Raw genomic sequence first — 12053 nt, forward strand, 5'->3', positions numbered from 1 at the left:
GTCACAGACAGTAATATTAGCTAGCCACAGTACATATGCATTCTAGGAAGTATCATGGCAATAAAACTGATGCTTCAAAAGGAGGGGGCAAACAAGCGAGACCTTCTACCTTCACGACAAGTTGCCATGATATTGCACTACCTCGAATAAGTAACGCTTCACTAATAGAGAAGACTATTGTTACATATTCTCAGTGAGTATCACCACCCAGACACGTTTCAAGGCTATTGGCCTATCAACAGTGGGTGGGCTATTTACTCACTGAGAATAAGTAACAATAGTCTTCTCTATTAGTGAAGCGTTGCTTATTCGAGGTAGTGCAATATCATGGCAACTCGTCGTGAAGGCAGAGCACAATATGAGAAAGAGCAAATGATGCCTACAACAACTACTTTGTAGTTTCTTAAGAGTTGTCTATGGTGTATCTATACACCGATATTATATAGATATTAAACTCTTAATGTATTATGCCTTGTGCGTTTAGTTATTTTAAATTTTTGATAATACTGATAATATCAATTATCAGTTGTCCATAGAAAAACAAAAAAATCCTCAGTAAAAGGGTGAAGTAAATTACTTTTATCCACCATTCCAAATAGTGAAGTGTCTGTTGTTATTTTCTGTTTATGTTGAGTGAAGCATGGAATTTTAGCACATTAACTCAGGTTGTTCTTTACGTGAAAATCAACGACTTTCCTAAGAAAAATTGTTTTTGTTGAAACATTGATTTAAGTGATCACGTGGCGCTGTATGTTACCACGAAGGATTTATTACCACTAGAAAGTGGGTTACTTAAACATAAGCGTTTGGTCATAATGTGTTTTTGATAAGTTTGTAAGATTTTGAATTGTAGATATGCCTCCAAAGCAGAGAAAAATAGCGATCATGGGGTTTCGTTCAGTAGGTAAGTACGAAATGTGTTTTAATTTAATATATTTTTTTAAAAAGATGCATCTAAGCCCTGTGCTTAGGGTGTTTATTTCATTACATAGTATGGTGCAGGAAACGACGTAATTGATACAGTATTTTATTTTAGGAGAAAGTGTGAATCTTCTTAGAAAAAGGTTTCGATTGTTGGTATGAATTTTCAGTTTTGGTTCTAGGCTTGCAAGCTGCAAGTTTATTATATATATATATATATATATATATATATATATATATATATATATAGTGCAAACGCCAAATTTGTTTCCAGTTTCTCGAAATTTAATTTATTTATTAGAAAAATAAAATTCCGTTTATTCTCGATACAGCTGAGGCCAGAAGAATGATAGCTTAATTGAAAATTAATTTTCAGTTAAACAGAATTGTATGACCATTATTTGGTAATAACGCACCTGTTATGGCGGAGGCCAGCAGATAACAAAATACAATAATCATAATACTTTGAATTGTATTTGAGTTAGATTCGTATTATAAATAAATAAATAAATAAACAAAAACGGTTTGAGGATTAGATGGCATCAACGGTTTTCTGCCTGTATTGTGTATATTGAGATGCAGAATTAGGTTGGGTGGTGGATAAGGAAATAATTTAATTGAAAATAGACATTTTATTTAAGACCTCCATTTGTTAATTAATGTGGTCTAGAGCCAGCAAATTTATGTATAAATATATATAACTTTGAGTTGTTAGTTAAGGCAGCAGTTGGAAGTAGAACAAATAATGTTTGCACCTGTCATTTTCACATCCCCCCCCCGTACTGTTAGATAAAAAAATCTTGTTATATAACATAACTTCATTTCTAACTTGGAAATTCATTTTATATTTTACTAAGGTCAGAAAATGAAAAATAATAATAACCCTTTGCCAGTGGTGGTGTAATATCATTCCACCACTGGAGTGATCCAGTGGCTCACATCTGGTGAGTAGGGGCTTGGCACACCCAGGGTCCTGAGCTCAATATTAGCTGGCGCAGCTGTTACAGCACAAGGAAATTAAGGCCTGCCTGACTGAAAAATACCATCAGAGACTCAGCCTGCTTAAAGCAAAACTGAACAGAGGTGGTGGTGTAATATGAATGATCCAGGGGCTCACATCTGGTGAGTATGGACTTGGCACATCCAGGGTCCTGCGCTGGATATCATCATTTTTCTCTTTCTTGTTGATTCGCTGCTACTTCTGACTGTCTCTCAGGGTAACTCGGAAATTTTTTTTAGCTGGTGTAGCATAAGCCTTGGGCTTCCTTGCACTATATGGCTAGTAATAATAATAATAATAATGGAGAGGGCAAGAATAATATATGCAGTCAGTAAAAAAAAAATTGATACCAAGTGAAAAAGAGGATGGAACTGCATACTTGTAGAGAAAAATGACTTTAGGACATCAGCATGTCTTGTATAATTAATCATGTAATTTTATTCAAGTCAGAAAATGCATGTTACCTAGGAAGGGCAAAGGAAATCTCTGGTATATAACAGAATTTCAGATATTGAAAATAGTATCACTTAAAACTCCAGATTATATTTCAAGAATTTTCAAATAAGAAGCAGACAATTACTTTTGAAATAAAGGACGGAAGGCACATCAAACATGTATATTAATTTTTTTTTTTTTTTTAATTACAGGAAAACTAATTCAAAACTGAAGGTCCAAAAATTCATAGCTTCAAATTAAACAGGTTTGAATAATCCAGTAATGAATTTTTTTTATGTTATATAGAGAATAAGTTCTAATATTTATTTATTTGTAGTATTAGTAGTAGCATATTTTATTCAGATTATCTACTTTCACAACAACAGATGGAAGCTTGTTCTAACAATCAACCACCTGCTGGCTAAACTAAAAATGCCACACAATTATCATGCAACCATTCTTCTTCTTCAATTTTATTTTAGGCCTCCCCTCAGGTTGGGGGGGGGAATAAATTCAATCAGAGAAAGAGAATGCATAGAACTGAAAAGATCAGACTGTTCTTGAAAGACATTCAGTTCCAACTGGGCTGTAACTTGAGGGTGGGAAAGAGCCCCTTCTTCCCCCCCCCCAGCCAACTGCCGTGTCAGTGAGTTTGTATTATATATGCAATTCTTGCAAAATAGGTGAAAATCAACTATATCATCACAGGAATACAGTAATATATGTGAAGGCTTCAATGTTGTGATTTAAATGTATTTACAAAACTCTGAAAAGGGGTTTTTCTAAATTATGTACGCATTGCTGAGTAGTAATTCATTTGTGTTGATAAAATATACTGCTGTATGCAAATTAAAGGTTAAACTTTTTGGTATTTGCTAATGACAGGAAGCTTATTTGGAAAGTCAGTTGTTATCCTGTGGAGAAAATTACTTTATATTGATAAATTAAGTGACCACATAATTAAAGCATATTCCACATTAAATAAATAGTGACAAAAAAAAATTTACTACTTTCAATTTTCTTGTTTCAAAGTTTTTATTTCAGTTATCCAAACCTAGTTTAAAGGATTGTCATATGCACTGTCACTACAGTGATTTAACTGCAGTTTGCAAACCTGTAACACTGATATTATTATATTAGCCATATGGTGCAAGGAAGCGTGAGAATTTTGCTTTACCACCCAAAAAAAATTTTCTGAGTTTGTGTGTGTGTGTGTGAGCTCGTCTCAAGACCCTTGGTGTGCCAAGCCCATACTCCCCAGTTGTGAGACCCTGGGGTTAATCTGAGGGAACAATGGCTTCTTTACCCAAAATCATTTTCTTGGGGTAATTTCAGTATAAGTATAGACCCTAAGATGAAAGGCAGCTAGGTTTTGCTGCATTTAAAAAAAAAAAAAAAAAAAAAAAAAATTTATTATTTTTTTTTTTCAGTACAGCTTGTACAGGAACTCCTCGACTTAAGTAATAATCGACTTAAAGAAATTTTACTTTATGTAAGTTTTTGCCAGCCGGTGCAAACTTAAAAAAAAAAAATCGTGGAAACTTATTTTGCATCCTATAGGAATAAATGGAGGTATTATGAAAATATTGTAATGTGAACCCAATAACAAATGGTTTTATTTGGTAATTTGTTTCAAGACCTCGGAAGTTGAAATTTTTACTATATAACTAAGCTATTTATCTCTCTAAAAGGTAATTTTTATAATGGAAATTGTACTAAACTTTCATCGTTATCATATGTTCCGTTATAAGAATCAATTTTGAATGCCTTTGTGATATTTTTCTAAAACGCATTTCTGGAGGTCACTACCATAAAACAATTTGCACTTTCCAGTTTATTGGGCTTTTCTGTTAGTGCATCTAATTATAAACAGGTAGTAAACTCTATCTTATTGCATTTGAAATAATCTCGATAACTGGAATTGTGTGGGTTCTTGGTGAAATTATGTTATGGTGAAATGTGTTCCCCTTCACTGAAACCTTCAATCATATAAAAACAAATTTTTAGAATCTTCTCTTCATTCCCATTTATTTATTACCATGGTGAAGGGAAAGGGATCAATGGAAAGTGGCAGTGCTAGGAAACGAAACAAAACTGATTTAGAAATGAAGATGATCAATTAAGAAGTCTGGTGCAGATTAAAGCCTCCTGCAATAAGATATTCATGCTTACTCATTCCATCTGCATGTAAAGACTAATCATGTTCTTCACAATCTTCCAGTCTAGATTACTTCCATTCTCATTGTACCTTTGCTTCAAACTAGATCCTTCAAATGTGGGCCAGGTTCTGGCAGTTCTGTTTCCTTTAAACCAGTGTCCACTTCTTCTGTAGTCATACTACCACAAAGAATTCAAGGTTACCAGCAGATGCAGTCTGGTTTAGGAGTAAAAAGGTGATCTGGTGATTAGGGTACTTTGATTTTTAGATTAATTTTGTTTGCAATTAATCATAAATGTAATGAAATAATGTATAGAACTGATTCTGATCCCATTTCAGTCTTGGTCTATAATAGAAATAAAATATCTGCATTTACCCTCATTTTCTTACTTCATTAATCCTACTTTTTAAAGGCAGTGTTTGGTACTGATCTTGTTCATTCTCTTCATGGTCCGACTATACTATAATCATTATTCGTACATTCCCTAATGTTTTTTACCGTGTCTGCATAGATTGGAGCTAGGCTCATGAATAAGTACCTTTTTTTTTTTTTATTTCCTTGCTTCTGAGAGGACTGTATCTATAGAGGACTGTTTCCTTTAGAACTTTTGAAGGTGACCCACTATCCTTAAGACACCTTTACAGGTGTATTAACCATTTTGCTGAAATATCTTTTTAGTTATACACTTGGTCACATCTGCTACACTTGCATCACTGCTTATTTCTCCTGAGCTTTGCACTTGAATGATGAGTTAATCTGAGTATCACATCACAATTCATACTTTGTTCAGAGATCATCATTCTTTCCATATATTTGAGAATATTTGCATTACACTGCCAACTGCTCTAGCCTTGTTTCAATTAATATGCTCTGTATTAATATAAAATGTCAGTCCTCAATATAACCAGGTGGCACTATTGGAGAACTTTTAAACACACAAAGGAGGGCACAATATTTTATTTTATAGCTAAATACCTTAAATCATTAATTTCATAAATGAATTATAGTTGAATTTTTATACATAGGAAATTTCCACCAGCTGCTGGCTTATAGGGGAATTCAACTAATTCACTCCCCTATAAAAATGAATACCTCATACTAGCAGGAGATTTTAATGCAAGAGTTGGTAAGGCCACCTCCGTAGCCAGGTGGGAAGGAGCAGCAGTGCGTAGCACACGCTTCTTGATTAGACCAGGGTTCGAGCCTGCCACCACCAAATACGGAGGATGCGGAAAGGTCAGAGCAATATGGCCTTAGTTGCTAATGCTCCTAAAAAAACCAAATAACAAACATAACAGCAAGAGTTGGTGCTTGATCAATAGACAAATGTATAGGATCAGAAGGCGAACCTGTGGTCAACAATAATGGAAGATGCTTGATAGCCTTCTGCGTTTTTAATAAACTTAAAATTACAAATACTTTTTTCAGACACAAGAATATCCATAAATTCACATGGGAAGCAAGAAACAGTCTATAATAACTATCATTAATGAAAATTTAAATGACAGAATTAGACACTATATTCAGAGGCAGTGAAATTGACAGTGATCACTACCTACGAGAAAGCACTTTCAAAATAAAAAGAATACCAACAAAAACTACTAAGAAATTAAAAATACATTTGTTGGAAGATGAAAACACTAAATTCCTGTATGAAAGTAAATTGAAAGATAAACTCAAATCAGATAAGTGATAATCTTGATGAAATTTGGTCAAACATGAAAAAATCAATTCTGGGAGTTGCCTGAAGAAAGTCTTGGATGGAAACCTATAAAAAATAAAAACTGGCTAAGAACTTGGAATGAAAAATTGAAACAAACAATCAATGAGAGAGAAAAATCTATCAACTATTCCTGCAAACTAAAGACCTACATCTACACATAAAATATAAAAAGCCTAGAGCAGAAGTCAGAAATCAAACCAGAAGAATCCAATGAGGTGACTGGGATAAATTTGTTAAATCCTTAGAACATGATATCATGGGCCCACAGAGAAGAAGTTTTAAAACTTTTAAGAAGTTACTACTAGACACAAATGATCAAATAAAAACCAACTCCATCTCTCAAGCAGGATGGAAGCAACACTGTTCCAAACATTGGTATAACCCTAGCACTAAGGAATTGGAAGACGAAACTGTGGTAACGAAGATGAAGAAAATATAATAGTGGAAGAACTAGAGTTAATATTACAAAAGCCGAAAAAGCCCAGGCATACACAGTTTGAATGTAGAAATATTTAAATATGGTGGCACCTTATTAAAAAAAACACGCTACTAAAATTATTTAACATATAGCATAAGCAACAGGTACCCAAAGATTGGGAAACAGGAATAGTAATCAGTTTACACAAAAAAGCTCCAGAAATAACCCTAACAACTACAGAGGGATAACACTGCTATCAACTGCTTCAAAGCTATATTCTAATATACTAAAGGATGAACTTAATAAATACAGTGAACAATTCTTATAAGACGAACAATGTTGATTCAGAAAAGGAAGAAGCACAATTGATGCCATTTTCTCATAAATTTTGGTGAAAAGAGAATTCAACCTACCAACATTTCTGCTGTTTATTGATTATGAAAAAGCATATGACAATGTAAAGTGGGAAAAACTTTGGCAGATTCTACATGAAAAAAATATCCCAATCCAACTCCGAAAAGCATACAAAGCCTATATAAAAACTCAAGTCTGCATAAAATATTCTAATGGCCAACTATCAGACCCAATTAACAACAATAAAGAAGTCAAACAAGGATGTGGACTATTACCAAATTTATTTAATATCTAAATCAATAAAATTATTAAAGAATGGAAATAATTAACAGAGGAATACAGTTAAACAATAGGAATAAAATCCAAACTATATGATATGCTGATGATAAAGTTATAATTAGAAGATGAACTACAGATAGGAGCTAATGAACTGAATAAAATGGGCAAAAAGTAAGAGACTAAAATCTCCACCTCAAAAACAAAATCAATGGGATTGGGTGGAAAAAACAGTCAAAATTGTTATTGATGACAAAATAATAAAACAAATATTTATGATTTCACCTATTTCAGAAATTTAATATCAAATGGAGGGAAAGACATTAAATTTCCCAAATAGGTGAAAACTATAAAAATATAATAAAATGAATGGAACGATTAAATGCCACTTTGGAAAACAAATGACAACTGAAAAAACTTGGGGCTACACATTTAAAAATCGGCCCTCTTCTACAGCTGTGACACTTGGATCATAAATAAGAAAAATGCACACAAACTAAAGCAGCACAAATGAGATTTTTAAGACCATTATTAGGCTTTACAAGACAAGACCACCAAAGAAATTTAGATAATCATGATAAATTAAAAGTAGATAACATAGTAAATGACAAAATGGATCAGCCACATAGAAAGAATAAACCCAGACCGGATCCCAAAATTAGCCTTTAACTTCAAACCTACAGGCAAGACAGATGAGAGTAAAAGACCTAATCTGGACCAAGTTCATGATGATATAACACCCTCTTGATAAAACTTTTAGTGATTGGCACTGACCCTGAACTTTCCCCTTTTTTTAATCAGTGATAACTGTACTGTACGGCAGTCATTATGGCATAAGCAAGGCAAAGAATCAATCTCCAAATTCACTTATCACCTAAAAAGGAAACCACTGCCAACTTAAATTAATCTTAAACCCACTGCACCTTAGTGCATCTGGTACATAATTTCTTAGGCGCCTCCGTAGCCAGGTGGGAAGGAGCAGCAGTGCGTAGCACACGCTTCTTGATTAGACCGGGGTTAGAGTCCGTCACCACCAAATAAGGAGGATGCGGAAAGGTCAGGGTATGACCACCGCATATCCCGGAGCAATATGGCCTTAGTTGCTAATGCTCTAAATAAACAAATGAAACAAAAAAAAACATAATTTCTTTAGAACTGTTCTCACTTATTCAAGACTGACTTTGAGTTGCACAAAACCTTCAGCCACAATAGTAAATGTCCAAGCCCTTATGTTCTGTATGTTTCTTAATTAAGAGTATAACCCACTCTGGTTAGTAATCTCTGGTGGGGGGGGGGGTATTTCCTTTATTAAGAAGCATACAGAATGTAAGGCAGTGCACCACATTTGATGTGGGTGGCCAGTGTAATGTTGAGCCTGTTTGCTGTGAATAAGCAGAGTGGGGGAAGTGAGAGTAGGAGTATGTTATAGGCTAAATGGCTGAGTGTAATAAATGACTACACAAATAGAATGGGCTGGTAAATCAGAATGTCTTGTATTGGTGTATTTTCAATTTCCAGATATTGACTGGAACTTTTGGGTTGATCACTTGTATAGTTGCTATAAAAGCTTGGAAAGCTGCTAGCTTAGGGGAATACAAGGACTAATAGATTAACAGTAGCCACTGGCAGAGGTGAAAGTGATTCTTGCACTGATTCTATTGGAATAAGCAGCAGCAGCCTAGAAAACAAGATGCAGGGTATTTCAGATACTGCTGGGAGTCATTGCGGTACAAGTAAACACATGGGTTGAGTTAGGGTAGGTAAGAATAGGAACAGGTGCATGTATACACTAGTGCTAGGAGTTTGGTAAATGAATTTCAGGTATTGCTCAAAACATCAAAGGTAGATATTGTTGGGATATCAGAGATGTGGTGTCACACAGATATAACGAATGCAGAACCGGAATTTGGGGAGTACAATTTGTGTAGGAAAGGAAGAGGGAAGGGGGGGGGTTATGCTATTAGTTAAGAAACGCATAAAATCCAAGGAAGTGAAGCCAGTCGACATTGCTGGACAAGTGCAGTGTAAAGTCAGTTTGGTGTGACATAAGTATTGGGAGATCAAAATCGAGAGCAGGAGTGTGTTTTAGGCCTAATGACGCTGATAAATATAATAAGAAACTGTACAGGGAAATAGTGGGCCAGTAAATCAGAGTTTTTTATAATGGGGATTTTAATTTCCCAGATATTGACTGGAATTTGTGGATTGGTCACTCGCACATTATCAAGGCTTTTGTGGATTTATTGGATGATTGTTTTCTACATCAGCATGTTCGGGAATAATACTCTTGATCTGATTATCAGTAGTGATTCTTCATGCATTAAGAATCTGTAGATAAAGGATTTGCTCAAAGAGGTAACTACCATCAGGGCTAAAGGGAAGGGTTTATGCTTTCGTAAAGGTCTCAGACAGTATTTAAATTCTATATAATGGGACCAATTGATGATGTTACCAACAGCAAATTCAAAATGGGAAGCATTCAAAGAATTTATCTTGGAAGCTACTAGATAAATTCTACCTTGAACAATATTTTAGCTTCCAACTAAAATATTGTTCAAGGTTTAGGCCTAAATGGATGTCAGATGAACTAACGAGACATATGGCAAAGAATAAAAATGCATGGGATACATATAAATTAATGGGTGACATGGAAGCCTATGATAGATATAAGCTGGTCTGTAACCAAGTCGCAAAGCAGATTATGCAGGCAAAGGCAGATTATGAGAAATCTTTGGCAAAGTATGCAAAGAAAAACAGCAGAGTTCTTTACCTATGTAAACTCTAGAAGGAAAGGGATGAATAAGATTGATCCACTGGATATTGATGGTTCAACTGTTGATGATCTTGCTCAGGTGGCTAACAAACTAAATGAGTATTTTGCATCTACATTCACACATGAGGAGTAATTCAGGGAGGGGAATGCCAGAGGTGAATTAAACTCTGGCAGTGAGCTAGATGATTTTGTAATAACTGAGAGGAAAGTGGAAGAGAAATTGTTGAAAATAAACATAAAAAAGGCACCTGGGGTGGATGGGATCTATCCAGTTATATTAAAGGAGGCAGCAAAGGAAGTAAGCAAACCCTTAGCCATAATTATGAGAGCTTCTTTGGACTCAAGGGAGGTACCCATGGACTGGAGGATTAAAGGGCAACAAAAGTAATTATAGACCTGTTAGTTTAACTTCTGTTCCAGTAAAATTGAAGGAGGCAGCGGTTAAAGAAGAGCACTGCAGGATCATCTAGACAAGACTTCAGTTATAGCTTGGACACAGCATGGTTTTGTTAAGATAAAGTCTTGCCTGACCAAGTTGATTGGATACTATGATGTGGTCATAAAGGCACTGGATGCAGGGAATAACTTTGATATCATATATTTGGATCTTTGAAAGAATTTTGATACTGTTGCAAATGGAAGACTGCTGAACAAATTGGAGCAATGTGGCATTGGAGACAAATTGTTGCTATGGATAAAGGGATGGTTGAGTGGGAGAAGACAGAGTAGTAATCAATGGACACTGCTCATTGTGGACTAATGTTATTAGTGGAGTCCAGGGTTCAGCGTTGGGTCCGTTGTTGTTTTCTGTATATATAAATGATATTGATGTTGGTATATCAAGCTTAGTGTTTAAGTTTGCAGACGATACTAAGTTTTGCACGATTGTTAAGGACACTAATGACAGTACACTGCTGCAACAGGATCTAGAAAAGTTGAGCAGATGGGCTGTATTTGGTGGGCACGGGCTCGAACCCCGGTCTAATCAAGAAGCGTGTGCTACCCACTGCTGCTCCTGCCCATCTGGCTACAGAGGTGCCCTAGCAGGGCCACACCTTGAGTTTACATAGTTTAACATTGACAAATATAAACTACTACATATGGGAAGCAATAACTCTAGAGTGACGTATCAACTCTGTGGTACTACACTAACAGTGATAGAGAACGAAAAGGACCTGGGAGTAATTGTGCAGCCAGATATTAAGTTTTTTGAACAGTGCAGATGGTCTGCTAGAGTAGTTCATGGTGTCTTGGCAATGATATACAGGAATTTTTCTAGCAGGGATTTTTTTTTTTTTTTTTGACAAACAAAAAAAAAAAAAAAAAACCTTTCCGCATCCTCTGTATTTGGTGGGCACGGGCTCGAACCCCGGTCTAATCAAGAAGCGTGTGCTACCCACTGCTGCTCCTGCCCATCTGGCTACAGAGGCGCCCTAGCAGGGATAAGGAGGTGATTATCCCATTGTATAAGGCAATGGTCAGGCCACACCTTGAGTTTACATAGGTCTGGAGGCGTCATTTTAAGAAGGATATAGAGCTGTTGGAATGAGTACAGAGAAGGGCAACAAGGTTAGTGAATTGAACAAAGGGTTGCTCTTATAAAAAAAAAAGGCTTAAGTTTTGCAAATTACAGTGTCTGGAGACTAGGCCCCTGCGAGGTGATCTGATTGAGGTGTATAAAGTCTTGAGTGGTTTGATCATGCTCAGTGCTGTTGGGATTCTTCCTCTTGCTCAGAATCACCTGAGAGGGCATAAATTCAAATTGAGGAAACACAGATGTAGGATAGATGTGCAAAGTTTGCCTTTAGCCAGCTGTTTGTTTGTTATTTGGTTTTTAGGAGCATTAGCAACTAAGGCCATATTGCTGCGGGATATGCGGTGGTCTTCCCTGACCTTTCCGCATCCTCCATATTTGGTGGTGACAGGCTCGAACCCCGGTCTAATTAAGAAGCGTGTGCTACGCACTGCTGCTCCTTCCCACCTGGCTACGGAGG

General features: G+C 35.8%; 1 protein-coding gene across 1 annotated transcript in view; it reads left to right on the plus strand.

Annotated features, from left to right (window-relative positions):
- The first annotated feature begins 742 nt into the window (after positions 1–742).
- Positions 743–12053, plus strand: part of Rheb (Ras homolog enriched in brain) — a 157880-nt gene continuing 146569 nt past the window's right edge. Inside the window, exon 1 of the mRNA XM_090380417.1 lies at positions 743–904. Within this exon, the coding sequence (XP_090236543.1) occupies positions 856–904 (49 nt within the window). The 5' untranslated portion in view covers positions 743–855. The remainder of the gene's footprint in view (positions 905–12053) is intronic.

This window comes from Mastigoproctus giganteus, chromosome 1 (genome assembly GCF_048544385.1).
Source record: "Mastigoproctus giganteus isolate SK-2022 chromosome 1, ASM4854438v1, whole genome shotgun sequence".
NCBI lineage: Eukaryota > Metazoa > Arthropoda > Arachnida > Uropygi > Thelyphonidae > Mastigoproctus > Mastigoproctus giganteus.